At 45.1% G+C, this 19,027-nt stretch overlaps 1 protein-coding gene across 8 annotated transcripts in view; it reads right to left on the reverse strand.

Moving 5' to 3' along the window:
• The window catches only part of SBF1 (SET binding factor 1), a 1,208,265-nt gene that overhangs the window by 782,005 nt on the left and 407,233 nt on the right, over positions 1 to 19,027 (reverse strand). For all 8 annotated transcript variants that reach the window (XM_085653743.1, XM_085653740.1, XM_085653741.1 and 5 more), the window contains exons 9-11: positions 14,664 to 14,777; positions 13,466 to 13,543; positions 368 to 481 (exon numbers count right to left, since the gene is read on the reverse strand). In XM_085653743.1, the coding sequence (XP_085509869.1) occupies positions 368 to 481; positions 13,466 to 13,543; positions 14,664 to 14,777 (306 nt within the window). The remainder of the gene's footprint in view (positions 1 to 367; positions 482 to 13,465; positions 13,544 to 14,663; positions 14,778 to 19,027) is intronic.

Consider the following 19,027-nt stretch of genomic DNA (forward strand, 5'->3'; position numbering starts at 1 on the left):
ACCGGTGTGCATGCGGAGGACGGTTAGAAGAGCTGTGAATGGGTATCGTACTTTAACTGGTGATTCCAGTACCGGTATTCTTTGTCTGTAGTTGTTTATCTGTTTATTAAATCCTCCTTAACCTCCCTTTCTCTGGTCCGTTGTCTGTTTGTCCCAACCCCGAGAAAGCCAGGACGTTACAGAGTGACATAACTGTCAGGTAAATTATGAGGACAAGCAAATGCTGAAAATTTCACTAAGCATGCATGCAAATGGGAACAGAATGCAAAAGGAAACATATGCAAGCAAACCTGCAAGGGCATTTGGCCACAGAAGAGAACTTGTGGCAATTGTGCCCTACCAAAGAATGGGGGTAGTTTCAGCTTACCTTATGGAAGCGAATGACGGGTTCAGGATGAATGCGGATGATGTGCAAGCACCAGCGATAGCCTTGCAAAAGCTGTGCAAACAAGCGAAGGAAAACAGCTCTTATCTCCTTATCCTATGAGAACAAGAAATAAAAAGAAGCTGTGTGGGTGGAAGCTGAAATATGAGTAGTGGTCATCATTGAAAAGAAAAAATTATTGCAAGGAAACTACTAATCACTTTAACCTAGTAACCCGAGACAATTTTCCAAACAGATTCAGAGAACATGTATAACTGAAAAAGCCTGCAAGAATTAAAACGATCAAGAACCAGAAATAGATAACCAGCAGCAACTCCTATTGGAAAGTATGACATCTACATGTGTATCAACAAGACCTCAACTGTTCCAAGGCAGGAATATGATCTGGAGCAAGCTGAAGGAAGTTGGCATGGAGTTAATGACTGCCTCAAAATGCTGCACTTCTAAGATTCCAAAAGAACGGATAGGATTTAGCCATCAAAGGGATATTGAATCAAATGCATGGGGAAGGGATGATATCTACAGTATGCAAATCAAGTATTCACATCAAATCAATGAGAAGAGAACCAAGCTAGTGCAAGCACAGAGGGCTCCCACAACATAAATTCAGCAAAAATGAACAATCTCAAAAGAAGGCCCAGGAATTCTACAACAAGCACATACAAGGAAGGATGTGATGTACAAAATGGTCAGGAAAACTATGGCCCTGCAAATTTGCAAAGCGGGGTGAGTTTTGTGACCACCTCCGGTGCCTACTTGAAAAACAGACCTCTCATTTGTTCTAAACGATTTTATCAAGAGTATGAAAAGAGAAACAAGACCTCAGATCTATGGTAGAAGAGAACATAGCCAGCACAAGTCCAGTGAATCCTGAGATCTTAAATTTCTTTGAAGTGACAGAGTGTAGGCAGAGTGAACAACCACACTTCATACTCCTGTCAGAATAAGGTAGCTGAAAATACACTGGGAACAAAATGTTACTTAACTGTAACTAGAGTTCCAAGTCATGGGTATCTTCGCTGAATAATGCGCCACAAGAATTAGGTTTTTGTTTGCACTGTAGCTGGCTCTCTAGGTGACCATAGCCAACCAATTTCAGGGATTTTAATTTTCAAATCTAACCATACAATTATTTAATACAGATTTTGTGAGTGAATTTCACTTGTTTTGTAAAGATGTATTAGTGTGAGCTTGAAATAAGTTCCTCATCCAACCAAGTCAGTAAACTAATGTAGTGATATCTAAGGCAAGGGAATCTGTGCAATTTTCGATAAAGTTGCCTCTATCGGAAATGGGACGATTGGCACTTGGGAAAATAGTGCTCCTGCCTCGCCACTTTTACTTTTTTTGCTACATTTCCGATGGTGAAGCCCTTCAGATATTTTAGAGATATAAATAAGCTGTTACTGAACTTGATCTGGGGAGAAGGTAGGAGTAGGGCGGCCCTGCATAAACTACAACTCCCAAGAGCGGAGAAAGGTCTGGTGGCTAAGGGCTATGAACATTATCACATTGCTACTAAGCTCAAATGTGTGGGTGAGTGGGAAACCCACAGTCTGAAGAGATCAACTATATGGGGCAAGTGGGAGGTGGAGAGAGGCTGTTAAATGATGTCTTGCAGCAAGGGCATGGAAGACTGATCAGCCCGAGATATTTGAATGTGGCTCGACAGTGCTGGAAGTAGTCTCTGTTGTGGACCAGATCAAAGTTGCAATACAGTAGAGGTACTAGGTTAGGCTTCATGACAACCAGTGGCACCTACGTAATTTCATACAGTACCATCAGTCGAACTCGGCTGATGCCAGTTCCGAGTCCAACATGGGTGTCTGCACCGGATCATCAAGTAGCGTCAATACCGTTGTTGAGGACAGATATGGCTCTTTGGCTGGAGTGGAAGTCTGTATCCAAGTTGGAACAGGCCCAGTACCAGGTCCCAAGGAGACAAATCATGTCAGGTAATGACCGCCGGCTATAACCCAACTGGATGCCCCCTGTGGGTCCTTGGGATCTCAAGGGTCGTCAGAGGAACTGAACAGAAAATTTGCAGCATGGCCTCTTCAAAACACAGGATCTGAAGCATGGTCAAATGTGGCCTGGGAAACCTGGCACGTGTTGGGAACAAATGAGGAATCAGTTCTGTGGTCAATGACCTCGTGGGAGTGAGAGACAATTCTTGACTTCCTCATGCCTTTTTTATATACAAAGTAGCAGGATCAGGTTGAGTCTTACCTTGCTTTCTTAGGCTTGCCCTTGTATCTGGATTTGACTTACCTGAAGATTTCGAGAGGGAAATGGAGCAGTCACAGTAAAGGTCCTCTGACTGGGACCAAGGCTGTGACTTGGAGTGGGTCCTGTGTGAAGACCGAAACGTGAATTCGGCATCATACAACTTTGTCTCCAAGTTTCAAATCACATTCAAGTCTTTCAGAAAACATTTATCAGATGACTAAGAGTCCTGTCCAGAGCCAAGGCACCAAAGCCCCACCTCCTGTGGGCCTGTCAAGGACATCTGCTATGTGCATTTGCAGCACAGCTTTAATTCTGCTGTTTTCAATGGGGACATAAGTCCCTAGCTAGCACAATAGTGAAGTGTCGGTTTAGAGGTCGTTGACAGACCAATAGGTAGGAGCGGAGCACCAGATCTGTGTCGGAAGGTGTGGATAAGAAAAATCTGACAGCACTTATATGCGGCTCTGTTGTGTCACTTCTGAGGTTGTATGGAGTTAGCAGGAAGTTTCATAACACCACACACTGGTACAGGGAGCACTGCTGCAAAATACTCCAGATCAAGTCTGATGCCTGGGGAATATCATAAAGGAAGAAATTCGGAGTTAGAAGTATCCCTCAGAACCAATCAGCATTGGGGAAAACAAGAGAGACACAATACTCATTGCTGACAACAGTTTGCAAAGGGCATCAATCAAATATGAAATACAAAAAATGCCTGGACAAGAAAGCATGAACATTTGCATAGTCTGTGACTGTTAAGAGAAAGGGCAGTGCAAAAACCCAAAAGTCCCAAGAACACGAGTTAGCTACTGTATAATCAGAACACACTGTGACACAGCGCTCCATAAAGTGGGCTGTGGAAGTTATGCCATGAGATCACTGCATTTGCAATTACATGTCCCTTTGACTGTAAATAGTCTATACAAGGGGAGAGGGAGCACATTGCCTCTCATCCCAGCACAGTTATCCCCACTGCATTATGGTAAATGCAGTAAGCTTACTTCAAAGTTGCAGTAGTTTTTACCAAAGTTGGTGCAGGTAGTGCTGTTATCTCTAGACGCGTGTTTCTGGGTTTAGCCCTTCATCGGTAGAGAGCAAAAAGTAGTTGAGAGCAAAAAGTAGTTGAGAGTAGAAAAAAGTCATCAGGGGTTGCTGAAATGCTGTCCAAGTCTTCACAGGTCACAGTACCACTCCACAGGCACACAGGTGCATCCCAGGTGAGCTCGTTGGCTCAAGGGAGCCTTTTAAACACAAGGGGGGAGGGTGCAGTGTGCTCCCACCCCCCTCTTGTGTTTGAAAGGCTCCCTTCCAATGAATCACCCTCCTGCAACCTCCGGTATCACGCCTGCAGCCTATTTGCCAAAAGATGAAACCCCACTGAAAAGCATTAGGCCTGTACCAGGCCGCCCCAACATCATTGGTGGTGTATGTTTGGTGCTGCTTTGTGCTCCCCTGTGCTGGTCCTAACCCCAAAGCTTGGTCCCTGCAACCGAGTTTCTGGCAATTTCTCAAAGTGGAAAGTATTTTTATTTAAAAACTCACTGACCTTACTGCGAGGATCTTGGTCTTAAAATAAAGTACAAACAAAGTATAATTTTCTAAAATTGGTCTAGATCTCCTTCTTGAGTCGCGTGTCCATTATTGATCACTGTTGTGCAAAAAATGCCTTACACCACTCTGTGTTAGGCCTAAGGCTGCTTGTCCACCCTCCCACTAATAGAGCACTTTGAATTTTATAATGAACACCGTACACTTTTGGGGAACCCTTGGACTCTGTGCATGGTATAACCACCTAGTGTTAATACCATATACAGAGCCAGCTTCCTACACTGGTTATCAACTGTAATAAGATTTTTTGAATTACTAATTCAAGAATCAGGATTTTAGCTTCCCCCACAATACAAAAGAGTTTCAAAAGTGGAGCTGGTATGGATGTATTAGCTACAAAAATATAATTTTTCTGTGTGATAGCCATATTTGGACATTAAGAATCATCTTAAAAGATCTCTCCATATTTTATCTTTTCTTCATGGAGGATCTCCAGATGTCATGCCTGCTCAAGCGACCTACAAGCTTTTATAAAAATTTTCTACATTTTGGAAAATATATAATGATTCTGATAATGACAGCTTTTTGATGGTGCCACCGGACATATGAAAGAATGCCCTTTTTGGGGGGCGTGGCTAGCAGCCAACTAAGATAGCGGCAGCCTGAATGAGCTCCGCGATCGGCGGCTCCTCTCCCGTAAAATCCTGTACTTATTCTGACAGCTGCAGACACAAAAGGCGACGCCGAGGGTCCAAGAAAGCCTGCTACACCACTGACCCGAATTCTGTACCGGCCCGAACGACCAGCGAAGAGCGGCACTGTGTGAAGGGGATGCGGCCTAGACGCAGTAACTGAGCCAGGGGCTAAAGTTGGAGCGCCGCCAACGGGAACACGGTTAGAAGTGATCCGCCCACAGCAGCTCCGGACGGCGTTGCATACAGAGCCCCTACCCGCATACATCCCGGTGGCAACCGCCTCCGGAGCACCACGTGAGCCGACGAAAGCCCTGGGATGGGGCGGAGGATCGTAACTGAGCCTTCGGACTCCGCTGAAGGACCCAACTGTGACGGAAAGCCGGGACCATAGCACCGCGACAGACGCACGCGCAAGGGCCGAAAGTGAACAATCGCTGCGCGACCACCACAGGCCAGGCCAGAATGCTGGAGGTGCACAGTGGCACATCTATAGACCTAGAGTCCCCCCTCCTTGTGCTATTGCACTGAATACTGCACACGGTAGGCTACAGGCTAGCTACCCTTCAAAAGATAAGCTGATTACAAAACAAGGCAAGACATGCTCATGAGGGGACAGTAATGCCATACCCATATCACTGCAAAGAAGATCGCAACACTATCCCAACCACTGCGGCAAGGGAGGGGGGAGAGACCCGCACTTGGGGGTGGAGTGCCCTGGCCACCATACCCCACTCAGCTACGGCCACAGTCTTCTTTGTTATTCACAGGCAAGGCCTGCCAGCAATCGCCAAGGGACCTGGTGCATCGCGCGCTGAATCGAGGACACGGACAAGTCGAACAGCCAGCACTCCGAGGTAGGGGCGGTGAGCTGCAGGAAAACCAGAAGGCCGCGCGTGGAAGTCTCTCCCGTGGTCCGGAAATGGTGATTACTGCACACCCCCCCCCTAAAAAGACCCAAGAGACAACAACTTGGGGGGTCGTGGACAATGGACGGTGCAAACCAATAAGCTGGATAAATATGTATTCAGTAAAGTGCAACAAGTTCCACCAGATCACCCCTCGGAGGCCGCAGATGGCCCGCAGACTGAAAAATCGAAGGAGATCACTTTACATGACATTATGGCAACCCTACACCAGGTGAAACATCGATTGGCACGATATCTAGACATCACATTCCTTTGGGCAGATGTTTAAAAAATGAACTGTAGAATAACAGAGGTAGAGACCGCCACGGCGGGCCTCTCCGTGGACACAGCAACACGGCAACGACAATTACAACATCTGGAACAAGTGACAAAACAAATGGCTGCCAAAATTGATGACCAGGAAGGCTGATCAAGGCACAATAATATCCGCTTGGTTGGTGTGCCAGAGAGTGTCAAGGGGCCCGCCCTGGACCCATTTGTCGAAGACCTAGTCAGAACGCAATTACAGCCACTCGGTCTATCCAGCTTCTTCTCAGTGGAATGGGCCCACTGAGTTCCTGGGGGCCGACCGCCGGCCCATCCTGGCACATCTCTTCAATTACCGCGACCGAGATACAATTCTCCAGGCAGCACGCATGCCACCCTCGCTACAGATAGACAATAGCACGGTCTCCCTTTACCCAGACTATACGGCAACGTTCAACCAACCAACATAGAAATTTCCTGGACATCAAAAAATAGCTGCAGAATCGAGAACTGAAGTACATGATGCTATTACCGGAAAAGCTTAGGGTGGAAGCGGAAGGGAAAATCTGGTTCTTCTCCACTCCGGCAGAAGCACAGGAGTGGTTGGAGGGATGGAGGCCAGCCACAGGCCGTAATAGACAAGACCGAAGATGACAGCATCAATCCATAAAACCTGGAACATCCTCACCGGCTCGAGAAAAGGAATCACCGACCAACACACAGAGGAACGCGGAAGACAACTCCGACTAAACCAGCATCTACTTGATGGACACGTACGGCCAGCACATTGGATCAAAGACAACGACCTAGAGACGCAATGGCCAAGCGAGGCAACATCACGGCTCACCGACCTGGGATGTGGCTGACCAACTGCTAATATGTTCGCTTTGAAGACAAACCAGCCTCATCATGCACAGTCAGCTGTCACAGACTGCGAACTATGTTTTTGTAAAAGGGGGGATCCCTATAAGTACAATTTGCTTGCTAGTCGCAGGGAAAAAGCTATTAGGTAAAGAAAACTATAGCAAGCTTTACATTTATTATGGGGTTAAAGCATTCTAGGCATAATGGAACCAAGTGTAACCATACAACAAACCATTGCTAACAACTAACTGAGACACGTTCTTATTTTTTTTATATTGTAAAAATATTTATTTTACTATTCAATCTCTTTTTGTTATATATTTTAAATACTGAATCAATTGTTTAAATATACATAAATACAAAAGGAATACACACATATAGTATATACATAAAAGACAAAAATCAGTCCATTAGTACAATCAATACTTGTGTCTTTCATAAAGACTTGTCAGTTTTGATGAAGGCTAGCGGTAGATGACAACTACGTGCGTTTCGGCACTTCTCCCTTCGTCAGGAGACCGTCTATATCGCAAAACATTCCGACATTTATGATGATCTATGAGCCTGGATGAAGTGCAGTGATAGTATTGAAGGGAGCAATGAAAGCTTCTAGTACAGACATTTTTATAAATGATACACACTATTGTGAATACTGTCACACCAGGTTCTGCGGAGAAATAGTGTGTATCGTATATGTCGCAAATGCTGAATAGGCCGCGGAGCCAAAATAATTCTTAGTGGGATACCGTAGGAGCGCCCCAAAACTCGATGTATTTTTAAGGGTCCACCTGGTAGCTCACATCATTTTAATTTCTTTAATACAACTGGGGGCGATAGTTTTTTTATTTTGTATTCCTATCCAAAGTGAAACTGTGGCCAACCGGAAGTATTGCAGCCTCAAGTCTTAACCACCTCCATTCTGCAGATAACAGCAAGTTAGTCTATGATGTGTCCTCCGCGCGCTCAACAGACTGGGAACTATACAATGTGAGGGGTGCACGAAGATCGCTACGCAGCTCTACCCCCACAGCAAGTACAAAGTTATGGGACGGAAGCACACTGCTAAGTTGGGGTGGCGGGTAGTTTTAAATCCGCTAGGCAGGGGTGCAGAGTGGGGGAGGGGGAACTGTGGAAAGTTGAGGGGGTTCTTGTTCACAGCGGTACACAAAAATGTTGAGATAAAATACAATATACAGACAGGCAGCACACTGCACAACAGACTGGGCAGGGCACATACTTACATGCACGATGGCACAAACAAAGTTTCTCGAGGCGTCCACGGCTGACCCTATAACCTAGGATGCAATACACCACAAGACACACTTTCCCTTTACTATACTTTCATGGAATGTAAATGGTCTTGGAGATAAAATAAAATGGGGGTTGGTCCTGCAATATATTAAACGAAAGGGCCCTGCGGGTGCTCTAATACAGGAGTCCCACCTGGTAGGCTCGACAACTAAAGCCATGGACAGATGAGGCTACAAAATGGCGACACACTCTGACTTCACCTCAGGGTCCTGGGGAGTAGGGATGTTACTTAATAAACGTTTTCCACTTCTAGTACAGGGATCCTGGACAGATTATCAGGGGCGTTTCACGGCACTAGCCTGCCAATGGGAGGGCCAACCATATAATTTGGTTTGAGTCTATATCCCCCCCGGCTTTGCATCAGACAACCTTCCCAACCCTGGCCAAATTTCTCTCACCTCTCCCGCCGGGAGAACTCATAATAGGGGGTGAGTTCAACACCACAATGGACGTGTCGGTAGATAGACAACCCCCAGAGACACCAGTGGACTGAATCGAAAACTACATGAATTCACGGAGGCGCTCGGCCTAGTAGACGTCTGGCACCTTAGACACCAGCAAGAGCGGGGTTACACGTTCCTCTCAGGAGTACACAGCAGCCTCTCCAGACTATATATTCACGTTAGCAACGGGGCTGGAAAAGACACAAGAGATCACACACCTACCCCGGGGTATTTCAGATCATTCCCTAGTGTTGCTCACCTATAGCTCCCATACTTCGGGAAGGCATCGTGTATTCCCTCTATATGCTGGGTTCCTAAAAAAACAAATTTGAGACAGGACTGGTCAAGACCACAAAACAATATTTTATTGAAAACGAAAATACAGTCTTGTCCAAGACGACGCTGTGGGAAGCCTATAAAACGGTGATCAGGGAACAGGCCATCTCCCTAATGACAGAACAAAAGTGGGACAAAATCGAGACCTCAGAACATGAAGTAGCCCAGGCGGAAACTAAATTCACAGTAGACACTAGCGATTCAGAGACGCACAAGCTGCACTTAGCCCAACAGGAGTACAGGGCATATGCATGGGAAGAGGCGAAATCTAAGATATCAAACACCCAAAATATCGTCTACGAAATGGGAGACAAAGCCGGAAAACTCTTAGCAATGCTCGAGAAAAAAGAGAAGACTAACAGGTGGGTGGCGCAGCTCCGGTTGCAGACGGGCAAAATCACAGCAGACCCGCAACAAATAGTTGATGCTTTTGCGGTACATTTTCAGCAGGTATACACGCCCCAGGCCACGACTACAATAGCCAAAAACTTTCTTCGAAGACATACAAATGCCAACACTGCGGCCTGAAGAGGCTCAGGACCTTGAGACTGATCTGACGAGCGATGAATTGCTGATAGCATTAGGAAGTTTACACAAGGCGAAAGCTATAGGGCCCAATGGGCTCCCAGTAGAGCTCTACAAAAGAGCAGTGTCTCACATTATGCCCCACATGCTCAATATGTTTACAGACAGTCTGGATAAAAAAAGAGCTTCCCAGGGATCAAAGTCTCGCAACGATAGTAATGGTACACAAACCAGGCAAACCACCAGAGGATTGCATGTCATATAGACCGATCTCGCTAATAAATGCTGAGGTGAAAGTACTTGCTAAAGTGCTGGCCCTACGTATCCAGCCACACCTTCCGACATTAATTCAGCCGGATCAATCTGGCTTTATGCTGAACCACAATACAGCGCTTAACTTACGCAGAGTGAATAGTGTCATGGCACGTAAAGATATGATCGAGGAAGACGCGATTATCCTGTCCTTGGATGCCAGAATGGCATTTGACCTAGTTGAATGGCCCTTCCTCTTCGCGGTGCTTTGTCATATGGGGTTTCGCCCCAAATTTTGCACCTGGGTGGAGCTCCTCTACGCAAAACCACTTGCACACGTGGTGGTGAATGGCCGCATCACGGCAGACTTCCCTCTGGGTAGAGGAACAAGACAGGGATGCCCTCTGTCTCCGCTACTCTTCGCGCTGGTGCTAGAGCCTTTGGTGGCATGGATCTGACAGGATCTGGTTATTCGCAGGCTGAAATGGACAATGGGCTGGGAGGACCACATCTCGCTTTATGCGGATGATATACTCCTTTACCTGGCATCCCACGCACACACCATAAATGCTCTCCTAGACATATGTGAGGCATACGGAGGGTTTCCGGCTACACGATAAATTGGGAAAAGTCACTCATTTACGTACTCAACTGCCCCCCGCCGAGGCTCCCGCGTCACTGAAAAATACAAATGACGAGTGAGGGATTCAAATATCTAGGCATATACATTACACATAACCACACACGCTTCACTGCAGAAAACCTCACACAGCCCCTGACATGACTACACAACGATGTCAAACACTGGAGCTCCCTGCCGCTGACACTGCTTGTGAGAGCGGCCCTCTTTTCCCACACATACTTCAAGGCAATAAACGCGGAAGTAACACACCTGTTAAGGGACGGAAAGAAAGGTCGGATTGCCCTGCACAAACTCATGCGCGGATGGTATGATGGTGGGATCGCCCTCCCCAACATACAACAGTATTATTGGGCGTCCCAACTCATGGTCGTAAACCAATCGCTTCATGTGCCGCAAGATGAGCCTGCATTCCGCATGGGCAGACACCTCCTTGATAGGGAAGGGATCATGGGGTCACTATGCAACAAAACACGACGATCGACAATGGCCCAACGGCACATACGGTTCGAATATGGTTTAAAGCACAGCGTAAGATGGGCTGGGAAGGAGTGTTAACACAGGCTACGCCATTATGGGAAACCCGACGCCTAGGCAAATTTAAAAATACAAAGGGCTTCAGACAATGGGACCTGATAGGCATTACCAAGGTCGGGGATCTTTGGAAAAAGGGCGAGGTTGTTCCACTAGCCCAAATGCAGACAACGTACGGGTTAGCACAGACAGAGACCTTTAGATACATGCAAATTAGACATGCGCTCCTGGAGGTAATCCCAAAAGGCACACAGCTACCGGAAGCTTCACCTCTAGAAGACAGGCTCCTCACAGACCATTTAAGTAAGAAAGCCATCTCCCTGATATACAGGAAAATCATAAACAACCTGTCAGATCCCATGACAGTCCTTAAGGAACGCTGGGAGCACGATCTGGGAACACTTGATGAGACAGACTGGCAGGAAGCGCTGTCGTCCCCCCAGGGAGGTAGCGATCGCCTCTAAACTACAATTAATACAACTGAAAGTTCTACACCGAACATATTAAACGAGGACGCTACCACATAAATTAGGGGTAGTTGACACACCACTCTGCCTTCGACAATGCGGCCTGACTGGCACATTTCATCACACTATCTGGGAATGCCAAAAAATTTTACTATATTGGGAGGCGGTCATGAATACAATCTCACATGTCACGAGGGTAAACGTTCCACCAGAACTAAAAAGATGCCTGATCAATATATGGGAACCAACCGACCTTAATCATATGACGCAAGAGTGGGTAACACTAGGCATAGCGCTGGTGAAGCGGAATATAGCGCGTAACTGGGGATCGGGACAAACTCCTACATTGAGAAGCTGGTGTTGTGATATGGACAATGCTATGGTAACAGAAGGCAGTTTATGTACATAGGGGATGCCCCAAAAAATGGACCCGGGAGTGCGGTGGCTGGAAAACCTTTCGTGGAAACATATGCAAACCCCCGCAAGAGGAACCACAAACAGACGATAATGATTAATGGAAACCATAGTTAAAATGCTCCGTGCTGTAAGACAACATCCTGCAATTGTATGCCCAAGATTTATATTGATGTACACTAAGGATCTGAATGAGAAAACAAGCCACTATATCTGAATGCAAGAACTGTATACACTGCCTTTTAAGAACTAACCATGTACCGATTGAAGTTTTTTGTAAAATAAAAAATGATTTAAAAAAAAAAAAAGAATGCCTTTTGCCAAAGTGATGTGCTCACAGGAAAGCCAATCTTTCAATGACCTATTGTCACTGAAAGGAGAAAAGCACAATTTTAAGTAATAGTCACGCTGAGGCCTAACCCAAACTAGTGGCATGCTCTGATGTACTCATTTGGTAATTTCCAAACTGAGCTTGGGTGGCCAACCACATCTTTTTGGGAATTTTCAGAATTGGCATTCAGAGTCAAAGTTCTAAGCCAGAAAAAGGCTCCTCCTATGGAAAAAATAAGATTGAACCATAACCACAGACTATCTATTAACATGCTATTGGAGTGGCTCAGTGGGTAGGTGCTGTGAAAAGCACAGTTTAAAGGAAGTTATAGTTCTTTACTCACGAGAGCTAATATGTATTACACAATAAAACCCAGTTAAATCTCCCTAAAAAAAAACGAGTTAAAAGCAGGTTATGATTACAAGGCAAAACCTACAAACCACTAATCCACCAGCAATGCTGAGCAAAACAAGCATATGTACACCCAATACGCTGCTCCTGATCTCGCACATGATGATACAGACAACATCACAAAAACCTTATTAGTAACATCAATAAAGCTAAACCAAATTTGAGAACTGTCTGGTGACCTTAAGGGTACAATGAAACTTAATTGAGCAGAGTCAACATATACAACACCATGCTAATGGTAGATAGTTCAGCACATAAATACCAAACAACAGTAACCACTTTTATACTGAAGAGGAAAAATTTACATAGGGATTTACTCCTAGTTCCATGGTCCAGGATGTGAGGGGGTAGTGGAATGCCCCTAGTAATTCCCCAAAAAGTCCCCATTATCACCAGGATGAGCAGATTCGCCCATACATTTGTGGAGACACAGCAGCATTTTAGGGTCTATTCGCCGATGCAGATCAAGATCCAAATTTTATTTTTACATTTATTTTTTGCCTACAGAATACCAAATCCTGGAAAAGCAAATTAAAAATGTAAATCCACAGAGCAACTCGCATGATCAAAGGCTGTGCATGTGACTACTGTGGACATGGGCTGGGTGCAGGACACTGCTTGTGTGGGTGGGACAGACACAGGGTTTGGCCTCTGGCCAATATCCAGCAACCATAGCCCACTGCACATGGTCGAAAGTCAGGCACAGACCATTTTGGAGAGATGGGGCAGGGAACATGCTCAACAGTACAGTTGAAGACTACGTAAGCTAGTTCTGAGAATATCCGCAAGCTAAGAGATATAAAAAATGGTTTCAGACAGGCCACACAATACATAAAATTCAACTGAGAGGGATACTGTGAACATGAACTGGGCAACTAGCTGTCTGAAGGCCAACATGCTTTACTAACCTGCATTTTTAGCGATGAGGCAGAGATGGAGGATGGTGGGAAAGCAAGGTCAGCAATTTCCAACTCTGGGTCCAAAACCTGCAGAAAAGACAGACAGTGGAGAGATTGTTTCTTAAAATGTAGAAGGGGCTAAGGATAGGACAGAGATACAGGAGCAGTGAGGTGGTCTCAGCAACTGAAAGTATCCACAATATAGACTTATCAGACAGAGCAGGTGATGAAAGTATTAAGGTGAAATGGCAGAGATGAACCAAACAACCAAAACTAGATTGGCATATGATGCAATGAATAACAACTGAGCTACACTGGCAACGGTCGTGTGTGATTCTCAGAATTGGAAGAGTAGGCATGCTGCAGGCCAACTTCGTTGGCAATGTTATGTTGATCCCTGTAACTGACTAGCAGAATATTGCAGTTCCTGACTAAAGTACATCAGCATTTTGTGTCTTGATGCCACACATTTAATGGAAAGGGAGACGGAGGAGAGGAATGAAATGCTTTGACACAGAAGAATATGGATCGACCTGTGTGGTGTGGAGTTGTAATGTGGAGGTGTAGAATGTGGGGCGAGGTGAGTGGTCTGTAGGTTAAGGTGTTTTCCCAAGAGAGCCACTCAAGAAAGCACATGACAGAACTCCCAAGACTGAGCGGCTGTAGCTGTGTGTAGCTGGAAAACAAAAACAAAACGGACTGCGTCCAAGCACGGGGCAGTGGGCTTTCATTCTAGAACATGTTGTGACAGGTCAGGACTGAAGTGCAACTTGTAGGAGCATTTGTGTAAGCATGATAAAGAAATGATAGTTGTGATTATTCATAGAACAGGAAACCTTATTAGATTTCCATTAAGATATCGCACAACAACCACCAATGTGCAAAAGAAAGGGTGTGCCTATAAAAATATTCAATTGAAACATTACAGTTTTTACTGTAGCAGAAGTGAATTACCACAACAGTGTTAGAATTTAAGGTGGTGCTATGTTCAAAGCGTCTTTTTCAGTTAGACAATAGGTTCTCAGTGATGTGAAAGAATCTGTCTTGAAGGACTGATGCGTCTGATGTAGATTGTAAAAAATTAGAATTGTGGAAGTGAGTCGATTACAAAGAGCTAGATAGTATGAAAGGTTAAATACGAGTGAAAACGTAAAGTGCTGAGCAGTGTACAGTAGAATAGAGAATGTAAATGGCTTTCTATGCTTACCAGAGACAGAGCTTCCTGTGTGCGGTGCAGAAGAGGCTCTGGAAGTAGAGGGATGTGAATGCATTCTGGGACCATCACAGTCCCTCCATCCAGATCAGCAATAATCACATCCAGCTACAAGACAAAATGGATAGTTGTACGGTTTAGTGGTATAAGACTGATGTTTTTTCAGCAAGCCCATCTCTATGACAGAACTTTTCATTTACAGAGAGGACTTCTCATTACCCTTAGTATCATCTTGAAATAAGCAGGCATTCAGGATCAAATCTGGTATGCTGGAAAATTCATGAACACTGAAAATCGCCACCTCCCTGGGGATACTGAAATACTTTTATACAAGAGAAAACTCTTTCAGCGCGGCGCGGATTACCGCGCTGTGCTGAAGGTTCCGTGCGCGGGTGGGGCCATGACGGAGCGGTTCCGTCATGCGCACAGCGCGACCGACGCGCATGACGGAACCGGTCCGTCATACGCATCGAAGGGGTTAATAATACAAATGTAAAAGATGATGTAATTCGCTAATGCTTTTTGAACAATCCCATTTTTGTTTAAGAAAACAGGAAAATGAAAGACAAAAGATGCATAAGAAAAAGCACTTTTGAACTACATAAGAGTGTTACGAATTCTGCTGTGCTGTGAAAACTACTTGTTGAGCCAGGTGTCCAATGAGAACCAACTCCAGGCACTTAAAACACTTGTTCATTTGTTGCAAAGTGACCCCTATTGGCTCTGGTATAAGGCCACAGTATACGGTAAAGAATAAGGCCCATGGCATAGAAACTTACATAGCAAACACAGGGAGATGATAGACGGAGCGCTGAAACTTTCAGACACTCACCCCCAGTCACAGATCTGGGTTAAATCCATCATCGTTCTTTAGCTCACTTCGCCACCCCAGCTCAGACACAGCTATATGCAAATCAGTCTTGACCCTGTGCCTCATGGGAACAGTCCAGCCCGAACTGCCAAGCCATGTCTTCCCTGAACGGAAACAAGCATTCGGGGACCGGTTTCGGGCTAACAGCCCTCATCAGCCAGGCTAGCTTGAATCATTGGATCTGTGACTTCGGGGTGAGTGTCTGAAAAGTTTTAGCGCTCCGTCCATCATCTCTTTGTGTTTGCCATGGAAACTTACATGTCACCTGCTGACTGAAAAATCATTTGTGCCATCCACTATAGTGACAGTGAAAACATGGCTTCAGGCCTATTCTGTGTAGCCTGAGGCAGCTTGAACAATGCCGCCCAGATCTGACAAAATTACTATTTTGAATGGTAAGAGAACTGGATTAAAAATATTCAATAAATCACCCCTAAGACCACCCTGCTGCTCTCAGGGTAGGGTGCATGATATTTAAAAGCGAGACATGTGACATTAGAAATGGCATGTTCGCCAATGACTAGGACCAAAACTATATTGGCACTGGTCAAGCTGCAATTGGCAGATGGCAAAAGTCAAAGTTAAGATTATACACTTTAATCTGTTAACGTTTGACCTGTCCCAGCTACAGACTCCGTTCAAAGACTTATTTTTATACTTAATAAAAAAAAAATGTTTTTAATCTAATTGTAAAGTCTGATTTTTATTAAATATATGGGGAATCTAACTCTTAGAAACTTACCATAACCTTACCGAAAGCTGCTGGAGGCTAATTTGCAATAGTTTCCACTGTGAAGCCTATACTTGACCTGAATTGTGTGTGAAAGAGGTGTAAATACTGCTCCCAGAGTAGATGCAATGGCTTGAGAGTGTGGAGGTATTTTCTTCACATGGCAGGAAGACCAGTAGGGGTGGGCCCAGGAACTTAACTTACTGCAAAGGGGCCTGTCATATCCTAAGTAAATGTCAGGTGGCACCTGGAAAGGCCTCCACTCTAGTCCCACCCGTGTCAGGCTGGCACCTAACCAACTGGGAGGAAAGCTGCTTCCAGAACTGGTTTTGAGTGACCACAAGGAATGGAACTGCTCATTAGCCCGGCCACACTTCTGGGTAGGCACACAGGCTCTGCACAAGGCAAAAAGGGCTTCCTCGTCTTGAATGCCGACAGTGAGGGGCACTGAGGGTTTGTTTGCAGTAGGGTGAATAGGAATTGATGAAAAAGTGAGTAGGGTTGCCCCAGGGAACTTTTAACCCACTGGTTAGAGAGTGCCTAGGAGTCACCTCCACAAACTAGCTGGTGCCAAGCATCAATATGGCACTCCAAGGAACCTCATCACAACCCTTACTGGACCTGGGGAAGATCAGAAGAGGTCTGGACCTTCTACCTGTAACCTGAGAGGAGCCCTGACGGACTGAGCCTGCTCACGCCTGTACCCAAGACAAAGAAGAGTACTCAAAAGATCAGTTAACTGATGGCCTGTGTGACTACAGGGATGCACAAAGCTGCAAGAGTTATTTTTCTAAATATGTCTAGTGACAATTAGACCTGGACTGGAATTCGGTGCCAGACATCTTGAGAGTCTCCAAGTACCCTTCCCTGAGGTACTGGGGGCCTTAGAAGGGCACCCCTGTAGTTGTTTGGGAACCATAACAAAAATTAGAAACTTTAAAACACTTTTACTCCAGAGCTTCACAAGGCCTGTGGGAAAAATGTCCCAGACTATCAGTTTCAAAGCATCGGATTGAATTTCAGCTTTGTCAAGCACCTTTGTAAAAACGACTTTCTCAAATTATGAGTTAGATCTTTTCAACTAGAAATCTCCAGAACTCCAGTTGGTCTTACCTGCTTTAAGTATCTGGCCTTCAGTTCCAACAGCTACAATTGCAGTGATTGTCTGCTTAGCGAGAAATTTGTGTTGAGACTTGGAAACTTTTAAGAACTTTTTATACTTCAAGATTTTCTTTGGGACCAGTCCACTTGTTGTATATGACCAGTGTTCCATCGCAGTTTGACTCAAATCGTGCCTATGTCCTGGTATACTGCTTTTATAGACTATCTTTATGGTCCAATTTTCAATTAATTCATTAAAAATTCATATTTTCAGTTGCCCTTACTGGATTTGCCTTTGATTATAGCATGAATGCCATGTTTCATGTTATGAGGGATTGAACAAAGCTTTATTTTATTTAATTTAGTATGTGTGACATCTAGCAGGTGGTGGTCTTATCCTCTGAGGTGGACATCTGTTCACCCTAAATAATAATCCACTTTCCCACAGCCATCCTCAGACTGGTCCCCTGAATTCTGCAGGGAAGGGCAGTTGTTTATGAACTTAGCAAGGATTTCTACGATGGAGGACTAGTGTTACACACAAGTAACTTTTTCCTTCTCTATTGTCCGATCCTTGCTGATACTCATGAGCTCCCAACACAATGGCAAGTTCATTGCTCAGTAGCAGGAAACAAAACTAAGAGACCAATCCAAAATGACTTAACCTACACAAAAATCTGTAGGCTGGTGTCAGAGCCCAGATAATAATAATTACAAACAAATGCATGAACCAATTGCAGGTTACTGCCTCACCTCCCGTTTCTCTACAACTGACATTTTCAAAGCTACTATTGCTGTCTATCCGCTTTATAGAGTGTATTTTGGGTTTACACTGAAGGGTTACATTAGTATTCTGATAGCATAACTGAATACCGGCCAAAATGCTGGCCACCATTGCAGGTAATTATTCCGGCAGTTAATGTAGTTTTGAATACTGCCCTCCAGGCGGGAGAAATGCCTAAGAACTGGAAAAATGCCAAAATCCTTCCTCTTTTTAAAAAAACTACGGCTGATCCCTCGGTGGCCAGTAATTCTAGGCATATATCTTTATTACCATATTTCTCTAAAGTTCTGGAAAGATATGTTAATTTTGTGACCACAAACTATGTTGAGGCCAACCATCTCTTTCACCCAAGCCAATCTAGTTTTAGAGCCAATTTCAGCATGGAGACTGCCCTCCTGGAAGTTGTAGAAACTATTAAAATCACTTTGGACAAGGGGGGGCAGGGTAGCTCCGGTGCTGTTGGATCTCTCCGCGGCCTTCGACACCATGCCCCACAGTGGACTTTTACGAAGGCTCCAAGAGGGTGGGATCGGAGGCACGGTGTTGAGATGGTTTAATTCCTTTCTGAACAAGCACCAGCAAACTATTGGGTGCCCGACTTTTTCGGCACCCATTTCCCCTATGAATGTGGGGGTCCCTCAATTCTTAGCCCCACATTGTTCAAGGTTTGTATGGTGCCTCTAGTGTGCCTCGCAGAGAACTATGGGGCTAAGATAGTGTCATATGCTGATGACACACAACTGCTGTTTACCTGCGAGAAGAGCTCAGAATTTAACAGTAAGGAAATAAACACATGCTTATCAGAGCTTTTCCACTGGCTCAGGAAAACCAACTGAAGTGCAACTCTGAGATGTCAGAGATGACGTTCTTCG

The sequence above is a fragment of the Triturus cristatus genome, chromosome 4_1 (assembly GCF_964204655.1).
Source record: "Triturus cristatus chromosome 4_1, aTriCri1.1, whole genome shotgun sequence".
NCBI lineage: Eukaryota > Metazoa > Chordata > Amphibia > Caudata > Salamandridae > Triturus > Triturus cristatus.